At 39.3% G+C, this 15,765-nt stretch overlaps 1 protein-coding gene across 16 annotated transcripts in view; it reads left to right on the forward strand.

The window, feature by feature from the left end:
* The window catches only part of ARID1B (AT-rich interaction domain 1B), a 405,620-nt gene that overhangs the window by 296,243 nt on the left and 93,612 nt on the right, over positions 1 to 15,765 (forward strand). For all 16 annotated transcript variants that reach the window (XM_078852208.1, XM_073337738.2, XM_073337743.2 and 13 more), the window contains one exon: positions 4,272 to 4,361. In XM_078852208.1, coding sequence (XP_078708334.1) covers positions 4,272 to 4,361 — 90 coding nt within the window. The remainder of the gene's footprint in view (positions 1 to 4,271; positions 4,362 to 15,765) is intronic.

Raw genomic sequence — 15,765 nt, forward strand, 5'->3', positions numbered from 1 at the left:
ATTCTGGCAGATGGAATATCTCATCAGTGTAGCAACAGCGCTAGACAAAATCATGGGAAAAGGTCAGCTCTGTTTAAAAGTTCCATTTGTATTGCACTGGGTCAAAATAGTTTGTCAGTGAAAAAAAATGTTCTTTTTCTTTCAAATAACTACAGTAATGTACGAAAACACTTGTTTGCATTCTTTTCAGTTTTCTTTCCAAATTTAAATAAAAAAATCAGTTAATACAGACTTAAAAGTACTGTTGCTTCTAACAGGGGAGTGGGGAGGGAAGGTTTGTGCCCATTCTTGCTTCTTTTTGACATATTGTCTGAAGGCCAGAAAGGGTGGCTCGGTTGGTAGGTTATTTTAATAACAGTTACGTCTTTCTTTTGATTGTTTTTTACCTTAGAAATATCTGGAATGTCTGGTCTTCCCTAGCTGTGCTGAAAAACTTTTTGGCATCTCAAAAATGCATAGTAGGAATTTTATAAGCTTCACATTGAAGATTTGGCGGGACTTGAATTCATAACAAAGGCCCGCTTCTTCAACACACAGTCCACACAGGTAGACCTGCTGTGACTGCACAGAGCCCCATTAAGTGCAGCATTTGCTTACCCATTGGACATTGCACAATCAGGCCAATGAAATTTTTCTCCATAGTGTTTTAGTTAAATGGATATGAAATAAACAGTAAAGCCCAGAGTTTTAACCGATTTTAATACAAATCAGTTCTCAATTAATTACACTTTACTTCCTAGGGTATTAGATTGTAAACTCTTTGCAGCAGGGGCCATCTTTTTTGTTCTGTGTTTGTACAGCCCCTAGCACAATGGGATCCCACTCCACAACTGGGGCTCCTAGGTGCCACCAATACACAAATAGTAATAAAAACAATGATGAAAGAAAGAAAAAGGATAAACCTTTTTAAAGAAACAAACAACCTTGCAGGTCATCTTTATATATTCGAAAGAAACTCTTTTTCCCTCGTGGGTCACTTTTAAGGGTTAAATGGCGATTGTAGCATTTTGTAGTCTTTTGATTTTCAACATGTGAATAATCTACAGCAGCACCAGCTGAGCTAATCTTTCTTCAAGGCTCGCAGTGTTGAACTGCTTGTTGTTTATAGAAATAATTTTCTCTTGTGACGTAGCCAGATTTTGTTAGAAAGCTTTTATTAAATAAGGGGGAGATTTCCAAAGTACCCCCTTTGTAAATAAATAAATACTTATGCAAATGGTTACAGGTGCCCATCATTTTATTTGAGAAACTCCTGACTTCACATTTCTAGAGGATGCAGATGAAACTGATTTCTGTAGTGCCTAATTTACATACGCTCGGTTCTAAAGTTTGATTTCGCCAGTGCTGTGCTTGCATGAGCGTATATGCAGGGTACGATTCTTGCTTGACAATTGACGTTATTATCAGTGTTAAAAATTAGAGAGTTAGAAAGATTTTACCAGCTCATCGTAACTGGATGCAAAATAAACTACACAGCATAGATCTTCTATTTGATTTTTAACAGCTCCCAAAGGAATTTCTATCCCTGACCCTAAAGGAATTCTCATCTTGGGGCTGTACAATGCAACCAGCAGTACCCCTGGCTCTTTTAGTAACTTATAAAGTCATAGATGGTTTTGATAAAACATGTTTTAGGTTTACTTGAAATATTCTGTCTGATAGCAGTGCCTCAGGCATACACAGTATAAGTAGTAGTGCCCTGTGTTAACATGGAATTACTGTTTATTTACAGTCCTGAGTCACTGAATCCTTTCTGTCATGCAGAAGTGTTCATTATAATCTAGGCACTTACTGTCTTGCTACAGTCCTTTCCTGAGTGACATAAAAAAATAAGTCAGTATTTTGTTCTCATATGCTTTAGAGATCCTAAATGGGCTGTGGATCCAAGGCCCCAGGCACTGAATATTTCATAGTAGTGCCATGTTTGGTCTTTTGGAGAAAGAACTCTGCCTCTAGACTTTCATTTGCATACTGTTGTGAAGTGAAGAAATGAGGCAGTTGTCATATCCCATCATAGTACTGCATACTATGAGTTTTAGTGCAAATACTTTCCATTCAAATAGCTAGGCAACTTTTATATTTTACTTTAAAAATTATAGTTTGTTTCTTTGTATTGCATATAAATCTAATGTATCTTTTAAAATCAGCTGTTGTAATAGTGGCTAGTTTCTCTGACACAGTGCAGATGGAGGAGAAAGAAAACATAGTACTTCACTTGACTTCTGTGGTTTGCCCATAACATTTAGATAGTTCATAGTTCTACAGAAAGAGCAACCCTTACTAATACTCTTTGGGACAAATCCTTATGGCTACGGAAATAACCCCAGGATTTTCCCCTCAACCAGTAAAAATGGGTTGTAGCTAAGCAAGAGAAAATGGCATTCTGTATGCACAAATCTATTTAACATGTTCTTTATTCTTGCTATTTTTTTAAAAAGGAAATCAGTCTGAAAATAATCTGTTGATTTTGATGAGAAGTTTAAATCTCTCTGCTACTGTTTATTCCACACTCGTCACTGCAGTGTCTGACCCCCTAAAATATATTTTTATTGCCTAATCTGAGCTGGTCCTCCAGCTGCTTTGGCTGTCAAGAGCAGCCACATCTCAAAATCAGTGATGAATAAAAGTCCCGAGACACACCAGAGACTTGCTCTCCTTTCTCCTTAGGCTGTGGCAATTTGATTGCTTGGTGTGAAACTGCCACCATTTTACAGCAGCACAAGAGTTGGTGCTTGATCCTACACGCTTAGCACTATGTTGAGGGTTGAGATGCATCCCAGGGAAGTGACTCACTAGTGTTATTCATCAGTAGAATAAGCAGAGGGCGAAGCTTCCTTGGGGGAGGCTAGCTGCCTGTCCCATCTCTTCGACCTGCGGCCCCACCCACACTCCACCCCTGCTCTGGCCCAGACCCCATCCCCTCCTCACTCCGCCCCCTTTCCGCTTGGCACCACCACACAGCACATCCCTCCTCTCCTTCCCCTGCTCTCCCGCAAGGTCCTCACCGCACACAGTGTGCCTCCTCTCCTCCACCCCCTCCCCGGCGAGCCCCCCTCCCCACCCGCTGCTCCCCATGTCTCTCCTCTCCTCCACCCTCCCTTGCAGAGGCGTGGGGGTGAGGAGGGATGCTGCGAGCTGCAGGGACCTCCAGAGAGGGGGAGTGGACTGGAGGAGAGGAGGGACTCACCAAGCAGCAGCAGGCGACAGGGGCCTTGGGGAAGGGGAGGGGAAGAGGCAGAGCGGGGAGGGGAAGAGGCAGAGCGGGGAGGGGAAGAGGCAGAGTGCAGGTGGGGCCACCATGGCCCAGGCGTGCAGCACTGGGTTGGTGGTGGCTGCACCAGAGGAGGTTTAACCTCCCCTGGCCTATTATACCCGCCACCCATGACAATAAGTCCCTGCTTTGCTGTGTAATAGTGTCAAAGGAGGAAAGCTCTAGTGCTCTAAGCCTCATGGGTTTGAAAGTCTGGTCACCTTGAATAAGAGGTGAACATTTTGACAGTGCTGTCGGTGCTCTTTAACCTTGCAGGATCGATAAACGGTGATTGATGCAGTTTACTGGTTGTGAGGATGTTGTTGTTTTTTAACATGAACTTAAAATTGGGTCATGTCTGCTCTTTGTGTATATGAAAGATACCATGCTATTTGTTTAATAAGAGTAAATGTTTGCCTTTCCTTTGAATAATAATATACCCCATCGCTATCTGATCTCACATACACCACACTTTCACAGCATGTGCATACTTTCATTTTTTATTTCTGCAGTAAACTTGGACATTCATATATATTAAGACCACCAATTCATTGAAATACTTTTTTAAACTCTTGTTATTAGTCTTTTCTGTATTGACTGGATTTTTCATTGGTTATATTGTTGGCAGCAGTCCATGTCTGCCTGGCTGGAGGCCAGTTTAAACTCGGCAGGGTGAGCCCTATTGTTCAGCAGACTTGGATTTTGTTAAATTCTCTAACAGAAATAAGTGTCAGGAGATTTATAGCTGTAAATTGGATCATGTCAGTGAGGCTGGGAACTCGCTCAATACAAAATTGAACATTTCGGCATGCCTGTTGCTAAATATGTTTATGCATACTTCCTCTTTGGGTTACCAAAAAAAAAGCTGTGAAAAACGCTAGAGCTGCTGAGCTGTGTCTTTAATGTATACAATTAGTACTTTCTTTGATAGTGGTCTAAAAAAATGTAACAGGTTTTAGTTTTGCATATTGCACTATTAATAGAAAGTCTATTTTTTAAATTTTCTCTCTGTGTGTTGCAGGTAGTCAAATGCCACCTCAGCCTCCTGGTAGCCAATCAGAATCCAGCTCCCATCCTGCCTTGAGCCAGTCACCAATGCCACAAGATCGAGGTTTGTTAGACTTATTTATTTATTTATTTTTTAGTTTACGCCAGATATACCTTTTGTTCTCAGGAGTTCATCAGCATGGTGGAATTTCTCCAAGATTGTTTCTCTCTGTAGAATAATGACAATCTTCATTTAAATAGACTGTGTGGGGTTCTTCATTCTCTTGTGGGAAAAGTAAGTGAATAGGGGGATTTACCAAAACTCAGTTGGATGCAAGCCTTTTTCAAAATACTGTAAATAGAGGTAATTGTCAAAGGATTCTTCTGCAAAGTTTTAATGTTCTTCAGAATCCAAATAAAATAAATTTCTCTCTTTTGCCATCCACCTCCGTCCTCTGATAAACAGAGACTAGGGACACCATTCCTTACCTATCCTGGCTAATAGCCATTAATGGACTTAACCTCCATGAATTTATCTAGGTCTCTTTTAAACCCTGTTACAGTCCTAGCCTTCACAAACTTATTAAACTTTAATTATAAGTATCTAAATTGGAATTTGGTCTCTGTAAAATAGAAATATATCTGCTTTGTACACCACAGTTTTCTCACTTTAGCAAAACTCTGATGTGTCCCTAGTCTTTGGATGTAGGCCGTAGCTGGTCTACAGCCTAACTCTAGAAAGAAAAGGAGGAGGGGGAAACAAGCTGGTAGGGTTGAGTGGTTCAAGACCCCAAACCGTCCACCCCTTACCTGCAAAAAGTGATGGATCCTATTCACAATGTAGTGGAAAGTTGGCTAGCAACAATCCCATTCAAGCAGGGCTGTTGCTGGCTAGCACAGGTTCACTCACCAATGTGGACGGGGTTTTTTCTCATTACAACTGTATTATAACCCCGCCACCCCAGGATAATAGTATATCACAGTTTCATGAAGTGATTATAACAAAATAACTATGGAACCAGAGGTGCTGTCCACACTACGGTTGAAATGTGCTAGCAACAATTTTATAAAACCAACTTGCCAACTGAGATAACCACAGAATTGTGTTAAACGCCACCACTACAATAGTCTTGATACTGAAGATATCCCAAATCTGCAAATACTTCTAGAAGTCTGTTTGCAGCTAGTGCAACCCCTGGTATAAGTGAGGACAGAATGATGCATTCTGGGATCTCGTCCAGGAAGTACTAATTGGATTTCAGAAAGAGGAGGAAAGGGTTAGTTGAAAAGTTTTTCTGTATTGAAGTGTGCCTCCTTCCTGGGGTGCTGATTAGCAGAGAACATTTACTATATAATTCTGGGCTTAACTCAGTTGTCGTGTTTGCTTTACAGGTCACCTTTAAAGACAATCCATTGCTAGCAAAGGGCCTCAGTTCCACCATAAAAATTGTTGAGAGTGATCCATATGGTGGAGAAAGAACAGTTTCACTAGCCAGTACTAATGCAGTATATTTCATCTGATGGATTGTCATAAAACAGTGGGATTGCATCAGGGAGGGGCTTCAGAGGCCCAAGCATCTCAAATGATATGTGCGTTTCTTGGATGATTGTGTCTCAGCATAGCATGTGGCACTGCCCAAGAAAATGTATCTTTGCAGTGTGAATACATTCTGTTTGCCAGAAGCTGGGAATGGGCATGATTACCTGTTCTGTTCATTTCCTCTCGAGCACCTGGCATTGGCCTCTGTCAGAAGACAGGACACTGGGCTAGATGGACTTTTGGTCTGACCCAGTATGGCCGATCTTATGATATACTGTTAGGCTTCAGAGTATGGGTTAATGATGCTAAGGGTGAGTGGGATGCTCTAACTTTGTTATAAGAAAAGGAGTACTTGTGGCACCTTAGAGACTAACCAATTTATTAGAGCATAAGCTTTCGTGAGCTACAGCTCACTTCCTCAGATGCATATCGTGGAAACTGCAGCAGGCTTTATATATACACAGAGAATATGAAACAATACCTCCTCCCACCCCACTGTCCTGCTGGTAATAGCTTATCTAAAGTGATCATCAGGTGGGCCATTTCCAGCACAAATCCAGGTTTTCTCACCCTCCACCCCCCCACACAAATTCACTCTCCTGCTGGTGATAGCAGTTTCCACGATATGCATCTGAGGAAGTGAGCTGTAGCTCACGAAAGCTTATGCTCTAATAAATTGGTTAGTCTCTAAGGTGCCACAAGTACTCCTTTTCTTTTTGCGAATACAGACTAACACGGCTGTTACTCTGAAACCTAACTTTGTTATGTGAGTCAATCTCTTGATCACCTTTCTAGAGGAGAATTAGGTGATACTCTGTGGTTGAAGTTTCCGGGGAGGGGTGGCATGGGGTGGTTCAAAATTGAAACAAGGGAGAAGACAGCTGCCAAAATTAAAAAGCCAAACTGGAAAACATCAGTGGGGAAACCAGAATGTATAAACAAGGTTGAGTTGACCTAGGTTTCTTCCTACTGCTGACACACAAAAGGCTCTTCACAGATGGAAGCTGAACCTAGTGGTATATTTTAAAAGAACATATTTTAAGCTGTAATTTTGGGATTTGTATTTTAATAACTTTTGCATTGTGTTATGTGCAACATGCTTTGTTTCTGTTTGATTATAAATTGATGCTTCTAGCATGCTACACACAATCCATGTGACCCAGCTTGTATAAAATGTCCGTTTGTTTCATGCGGCAGATATGAAATTTTTAACCAGCTAGGTTATATTGATTTTGCAAAACATGATCCCCAAAGCTTCTGTAAAGGCTATGCAGTACACACATAAACATGCGTACATTCCCTTTTGTGCCCTATCATTGATTAGAGGCTCCTTTGAAATGGAAAACTTCACCTTTTAAAAAGGCTGTTACATTAGTTGATTCCTTTGCTTGCTTGAACTGATTTCCACTGACTTGGAGAGGGAAAGGAGGGGGAAAGGTGGGGCTCAAAGGGAAGGTGCTTGTCAATTACTGATTAAAAACTGAGCAGAAAATCGTTGCCCTGAAGACACCTGATCCACAGGCATCTGTTACAGTAATTTAAACACTTGGCTCACTGATATGAATGATTTCCAGCAAAAAACACTGAGTGACCCTCCAATTTAGGGTAAGGTGTTTTTGTTCCTTCTAGCACATCACATCACTTTTCTTTCCTTGTTTAGATAAATGATTGAATGAACAAAAGGCTTCTAATGGCTTATTGAATGAAATCCCATACGCTCAACACTTGAAAAAAATATTATTAGTCAGATACACTGCAGCTTGATTGACAGAGTCAGATTTGAGCTACAGCACTTCTGAATCCTAAAGCCCCACACTGAACCATTATGTTTACAGTTAGCTATTTTATTTTGAAAGTGTTTGATAGTATTTTATCCTTCTTTCCGTGGTTACTCAGCACCCAGCTGGGATTGTTCATGTTTTCCAGCCTAAGGCTTTGCATCCCATACTGTAGAAGTGCAGTATCAAGGAACCAGGTTTTTTTCTATGTACCGTGTGTGTGTGTGTGTAATCTCTGTTCATGTGCACAGTAGTAGGAATTTCTATGGGTTTTCGATTTGCCAAGACCTTCAAATTACTTTTGATGTCGTTTATTTCTTACTTTTTTTAGCAGTAATGTAAAAAGTTATCTATTTTTGGAAATGATTTTGAACATCTTTCATATCCTATCTGGTCCATAATTGGTTTGGCCTGGTACAGTATCAGTGGAATCATTTGGTTCATGCTGCTCACTTCCGTTCATATTTTGTGTCTTTCGGTTATTTAGATTTGATACACAGTCAATGGAACCTCTATGGATTTTATCAAAATAAGTTGTTTTATATAAATGGTGTCACAAGAAATTATACAAAAGTGGTTGCTTCATATCTTTTTGAAGCAAAGTTTATTTAATTTTATATATATATATATATATATATATATATATATATATATATATATTAGCTTGATGGGGCATTTCAGTCCTCAGTCATATCACTGATTTTAGTGGTTACTCCAGATTGTACACTGGTGTCATTTTCTCTGCTTCCATACAATGAATTCAAAGTATTTTACAACCATTAATTACTTAAGCCTCACAATGCCTCCATATGGTGGTGAAGTAGGTAATATTGAACCTGCTTTTATAAACAGGTAAATTGAGGTACTTGGAGGTTAAAGTTAAAATTTTCAGAAGTATCCACTAATTCTGGGGTCCTCAATTTTTAGGTGCTTTACTTTGAGAGGTACTGAGCATCCAGTATTTCAGTAGAAGTCAGTAGGTATTGTGGATGTGCAGCACCTATGAAAATCACGCCTTAGGTGTCTCGGATTGGATACACAAAAACTGACATATCCAAAATTAATAGACACTTTCTTGAAAATATGGCCTAAGGGATAGATTTTTAAAGTTATTTATGCTCCTAATGCCCTTTGAAATCAATGGAAGTTAGCTAGGCATCTAAGTACCTCCAACAATCTGTTTCTTGGTGACATGTTCAAGGTCACAACATGAATTAATGGCAGAACTGGGAATAGAATCTAAAAGTCCTAATTATTCCCTGACCTAAACACTAGATTATACTCCTTCCCTTATTATAGTAGCCTGATCATTTTATTCATTTGTTTTACAAATACAAAAGTATATTTTACAACAAGGTCGAAATTTGACTTTTTTTACGTCGGAACAAATGAAAAGTTCTTTCCTGTATCCTAAAAAAGCCCACAAAACTCATCTTCTCCTATTTAAGTAAATTATATTTTTAAATGCTTATCTGGGTTCAAAAATTGCATGCCAAGTTTCAGTCTTATTTATATTAAAATAGTAAATTGGGAACTTCTCAGAACCACTGAATTTAATGGAAACAGTAAATGACCACATACTCCTACTTTAGCATATGCTGTCATAATGGGGATACTTAAAGAAGCCTTATTTATTAGGGCAAATGAATATGGGTCAGAATTAATTTATAAAAAATCTTTAATTGTTTTCCCCTTATAATTTTCACAGCGGTGTATAGTTAAATATTCATGATAATGCTGATGATATGCTAAAGGTCTTGAAATAGATCTGGAGTCTCAGAATCAACACAGGTTATTTAACCCTTTTCATCTAATGCACCATCAGGGACTTGCTCAGTGAAATCCCAGAGTACTGGAATAATTAGAAGATCATAATGAGGATTTAATTAGTCCTTAAGATATGCTGAAATAGGACCACTGAGAACTTTTTTGTTTGGACATGGATTGCAAGCAGAATTGATGCCAATGCAGTTGCTGTGATGTTCTGGAAAATGTATTCCTTTGCTGGAGGCAGTTTCATGGCACCATTGTGTGCCTGTCAGATCTGCATGGAAGTTGCCCAGAGTGAGAGCTTCCGAAATTGTTGAACAGTAACCATCCTCTTCTCTCTTCCTCCTCCCAATATCTTTCTTGTCATCCTTCCCACTTCTAGCTTTATTTCTTTACATTGTTTACCTGCTCCCGCTTGTGGTGGGTGGCGGATGGTACTATAGTGTATTTTTCTTAAACTCATATCACAAAGGAGAAAAGTGGGTAACAAATAGGATCCAGGTGTTTCACTGAGTAAAATCTGGATCGGTTTGACACAGCTGCGTGTAAGCATTATCTCCAAATCTAGTCCTTATTTAGTATTAGATCTTCACAGAAGTGATATTTATCAGTAGCTGCAATGTAGTAAATTTAAATGGCTTTTTGGCAGCAGAGATGTTATACAGAAAGAGGTAGTAACAGATGGGATGTGATCAGGCACTTTGATGTTTTCTTTGTGCTTCCCTACAAAAAATGAAACAGCAAGCTGAATTTCTGTAACTATAAACTGCAAATTTACTCATTAGATTTCATGAAGTTTTTGTTATCCCCTTTCAAGTTATTTTCTTTCCTCATATATACACTGTCGCTACACAAACTTCACCATTATTTAATTTCTTATAATAAAATATAAACATTTTTCCTTGTTCAGATGGCATAGATTCCAGTTTGGTTTAATACTGACATTTGATGATAGAGACTTCTCCCTGAAATCTATTCCTCATCTTAAAAAAAGAAAGAAAGAAAGAATAGATCAAAGAACTCTGATTGCAACAAAAAAGATACGGTAGTTTGCTTTCAGATCTTAAAAAGCTCCCCCCTCCTCCTTACATTTTTGCTCTCATTTGGGGATTTGGGATCTACTCAGAGCACAGAGGAGCCAGAGAATGAAATGATTCCTGTCATTAAAATTCTTCTGCTTGCCATGTTAACGATGACACCACTTAAGGTTAAATCAGACTTGGTAATAAGTTTACTTGAGGTAGGCTGAAGTGTTTCAGGCTCTTAAAAGGGAAGGCGCTCAAGCTGTGCACCAGAGTGCAAAGCCACAGGTATGTTTGGGTGTCTTCTGCTTTCACCCCTTTCTCCAAGTGAGTGAGTGCAGCAGAGCTAGCTCAAGCTGACATACATGAACAGCATGCCAACGTGGAAAAAATCTACATGCCCAGCAACCTACTACTGGGTGAATTGTGTTCTGGACAACCAGTGAAGTGTTTCATGTGAGACACAGAGCAGACTTCAGCTGAAGCCATTACAGATTTTTAGAAGCAGTTATTCGTTATAAGGCTATCCCATAAAAACAGTTTTTCTCAACTTGAATGGCATTACTGAACAGTCTCAGTGCTCTTCCTCCTCCCCCTTCTTCCAAGTGGCGACACAAGCACATATAAAAGTGATCAAATAGTTGGCAGAATTGTATTGGGGAAGCTTGTGCTGCATCTGGTTCTCTTGAGGACCAAATTCAGCTCAGGTGTACCTCCCATCGAAGTGAACATGGGTTTTGCCGACTTGCACTAGGGAAGAATTTGGCTCTCTGTATGACTCTGGGCATCACTGTTCATCTCTCACTTTCGTGAGTCCTCATTTCACACACAACTTTTAAGGGAAGAAAGGTCATCATCAGTATGTCTGGTTGTTTTACCGTTGCATTTTTTTTCTGGAATGATGCAAGTCATATGAATAATCAGGGGAGCTGGGTTGCAAAGTCTCTGCTTTGTCCTCTGCTTTGGGTCATTAGAGTCTGAATGACCTTTCGCCTGTTGCATAGCAAATGTTGAAGGGAGACTGTTGCTTTATTTGTTTTACAGTATTTAAAGTGATGCATGATGCCAAACCAAGTTAATTCTTAAAGAATCCAAATGCCAGTTTCAGCAATTGAGGGATATGGGCTTCAGATCGGATTTGGGTATCAGACATATTCCCTTCACCAGCCAGCTTCAGCTTCGGAGTGAACTGATCAGTTGTGGCATGATGCTAAATATACAACAGTATTGCCTTTTTTCAAGAAGAATTGAAAGGGCCTGGGGTGTGTTTTAGGAGAGATAATAGGCCACTTTCATAAACTGCCCAACCACAGAAGTGGGGTTCAGAGTAAATAATGAGACCGGTACAATCAAGACCTGGAACCAAATCTCCAGATAAATTTTGTACACTACCAGCTGGTCATTGCTCTTTTCTTGCAGATGTTAAATATAGTTATACTTGAGAATGAATCTTTATTATATCTTTTAAATTAAATTGGGAATTCTTTTTTTGAGGTTAGGGGAGGGGAATTGAATTAGTCTAAGAGAGTTTATACAGTTGCTAACACTGAGGCTTCTCTACAGAAAAGTTTCCACTGACTTCATTAGACAGCCTCTGAATTTTGTGCCTCTGGGGTCTGGGAGTGAAATAAGCCACAACCAGTCAGTGATAAAGAACTTGACAAAGTGACAGTCGTTGTTCCTGTCACCAGGCTTACTGTAAAGTTACTGAATCTGATCGCTATCCTTGGGACAGCTTCCGATCATGGCTTTTAACATCTGAGTTGCCTCTGGTCTGCCTATTGAGCAGCATTATAATTTCAGAGAGATTTGGTATTTACATTACCTTAATTAACCTTTATATGAGGCCTCCCTAAAAATATTGAATGGCTAATCTGAACTTCCTTATTTCTTTTTAAGTCCGTACATAAAATATCTAAGATCTAAATAATATATTTAACAATAGCTTATATTTATTTAGGTCTTTTCCTTCTAAAGGATCCCAAATGGCTTTGCAAACTACAATATATACATTTATCACTGAGGAGCTGCTGCCAGAAATGGGGAAGGCAAAAATCAACAGACCACAGCATGTGGTAAAACAGTGTGAGGACAGGGACATTTTGGGGCCAAAGACAATAGGCTAATTTTTCATTTATGAAAAATGTCACATAACATTTTATGTCCATGTAAGACAGACAGGACACACTATATATATTTATGGTCTTGTGCTCAAAACCTTGCATACTTCATGGAATTCAGTATATTTACCTCATAAGAAGGAAGCGCTGAGCAATCCAGTGGAGATTTGAACCTGAGTCTCCAGGACACTAAATTTTTCAGACCTGAAGTTCTGACCATAAAGCCTGCAGATGCTACAGATTAACACACTGAAAAATGCCCTTCCTTCCACTCTTTCATCTTTTATTTTCATAAGTATGCATGTTATGGGGGAAACAGACAAATGTCATTTGTATAAAGCAGACAGACTCCTTGGAGTTTTCACACTGATGCTCAGATTCATTTTTTGCAAACCATGCTAACAAGTGAAATTATTGTGGATCTGTTTTTTCTAACTGCAGTTTACTGTTGTCCCAGTTTCCATGGCAAAAGGCATCATGTACCATGTGTGCTGCGATAATACATTGTTTGCATGTGAGATAGTGTATTAAGGGCCACATGAACAGCAGTCTTTGCCTCTGTCAGTGTGTTGAGGACTCCACAATCTACCCACAGTGCTGCACTTAAACTTTACACCAGAGAGCATTAGGCAAGAGTTGTATAAGGAATAGTTGGATTTTTCTTCCCAAGCTACCATCTGGGTAATCTGTCTGATCCTTCCCCTGATTCCAGTTTATCAGTGATAGAGTATATGAATTTCAAGGCTAGGCAGTAGCTGAGCAGGGCTGGGGGTGTGAAGAAATTTAAATATTATTGCATGCCATACCTAGACAGGGTTTTGTAATATCAGAGAAAGAACTGGGAGAGAGTCAGCCAGTTAACCTAATAGCACAGCTGGTAGAATGCTAGGGGGTCTGGGTTAAAGCCTTAGCTAGGTCATTAGTTTCCATCTTCCCCAAAGCTACTGGCATTGTCAAGAGAAACTGGCTGAAAAATAAACAATTAAGATATTGTAAGATATTAAAGAATAATAGGAATTTTAAAAAAATAAATAAATGCAACAGATCCAATATCCTCACCTCCCCCCAAATAGAAACTTGGCCTCTTTGTGAAGAGGAGCAATCACTCTCGCTGTCTCTGCAGTTGGAGATGATTTTGCTAAGGTGGTGCGTTGTGTGACTATTATTTCACACATGCAAAGAAACATCTTTTGTTGAACTGGTGCAAAGAAACAAGGCAATCAGTCTGCAAATAATAGCAGATGTCAAGATGAAAATAAATTGTCAAGGTGCCAAAGAGAACACATGTTGTGTGTTAATTGTGGCCCAAAGAACCTTGAATGTTTTTAGTAGCATCCTGATGCACTTGTAGAAGAAGTTGAGGTTCATGCTAGCTAATGAAACAGCTGAATGTAGAAATTTGATTTCTGCATAGCTGGTATGGCAGAAATAAAATATTTTTTTCCCAAAAAGCTTTAGAATTTATTGTAGAATGAATGATGAGTCAGAGCTTACATCAACCCTGAGTATTTTTTCCCCCATAGAATTTTGAGATCCTTCAGCATTTTTTAGAATCCAGGAATTGATAGTTCATGAAGTGGAAAAAGACGTTTTTTTAGGGGCCATTAACTGAGTACCCAGGCTTCACCATTGTTCTTTTGATTCTGTTGCTAATTGATTTTATAATGTTGCTACCCTTCAGTTGAAAGGAGGGTACCACTTCTCAAATGTTTGTATTTAGTGTTCTATTAATCGTTTATTCAATCAAATACAAAAACGGATTTTGTGCCTCCTCTCTCCCTTAAGAAAGCAGCTCCTTTGAACCGCATTCAACATACACCCTGCCCCCTACTTTTAACTTTGAATAAAAACCTCTGCTCCTGGGCAAGTAAGAAAAATAAACAAAGTCGTGTGCAAAATGTGATTCTAACTATGGTCTTTTACGTGGCTTGGGCTGTCACTCTGGGGCAGGAAGGGAGGTCCAGCTCCAGCCCAGCTGCCTCCCAGCTGCCCTTTCTGAGCGGGTCTTCCGCCCAGGCTCCCAGCTCCCTGCTCAGAGCCAGACAGCTGCCCAGGCTCCACACACAGAGCTCTCCAATGGGCAGCTGCCGTGCTCCTGGTGGGGACCAGGGAGCCAAGAGCCCAGGAGAGGGGGCAGGGGCTGTAAGTTGACTTATGTTTGCAGTGTAGACATGCCCTGAGTGTCATGTCCTGGAAGGAAGCTCTCCAGAGTCCAAACCAGAAATATGAAACATTGAAAGAATCCCTCTCAGATTTTAAAGTAGAGCCCACTACGTACTAGGACTGCAGTTCAGAAATTGATTAGTGCTTGATAGATAGCCCTGGAATATAACCATATTCAGTAAATATATAGTGATGGTGGGCATTGTACAAATATGAATTAGGCTTGGTCTACATTTAAAAGTTAGGTCAGCATAGCTATATCTTTCAGAGAAAGTGAAAAATTCACACCCCTGAGCACCATAGATATTCCAGCGTAACCCCCAGTGCAGGCATGGCTATGTCAATGGAAAAAAATGTCATCGACCTAGCTACCACCGTTCAGAGAGATGGATTACAACAAAGGAAAAAACCCTTCTCTCACTGTAGGAAGCATCTACACTACGGCACTACAGTACCATAACTGTGCTGCTGTAATGCCTGTAGCCTAGACATGGCCTAAGTGAGTCTGAGTGCATTAGTTCATGAAGCATCTAGTAGCATGTTATACATATATATGTACATACATATGAAGAGAAAAAATAAAATTTTAAATCTCTGGTAAACGTCTGATAAACGTTTCAGACACAAATAAGTATCAGTGATGTGTAGGATACTGTAAAAATGCCATTTACTTTTTCTGGCCCTTTCTGAAGGAAAAGACAATTTTTCATTGTCAATAACAAAGACCGTGTGTTTTATTTTTGCATTTTACTAAAAAGAGATCAATTTGTACCTAGCCATTTAAAACTTTACATGTATGTTTTATTTGAATGTAGAAATGTATTTTATCTTAAGTTAATTATATAGCTATTAATAGGTAGTCTGCTACAATTTCACTTGTTTCCTGCAAAACGCAAAGGCAACTTTAACGCCTTTATGAATTGTGTACTTAATAAAAAGTTTATTTTTTAAAAAGAAATATGTAAATAAAAACATTCTATACATCTTAAAAATACAACAGCATACACTTTATTCAGCTACTCTTTAAATAGCTCACCCTTACCAAATCTCATTTGCATATTTTCCTGTGGCAAATAATTTCTTATTTTGATGGCTAGTAAAATATAGTTTGTTCCTCCATTACCATAAATAGATT

Source organism: Lepidochelys kempii, chromosome 3 (genome assembly GCF_965140285.1).
Source record: "Lepidochelys kempii isolate rLepKem1 chromosome 3, rLepKem1.hap1, whole genome shotgun sequence".
Lineage (NCBI taxonomy): Eukaryota > Metazoa > Chordata > Testudines > Cheloniidae > Lepidochelys > Lepidochelys kempii.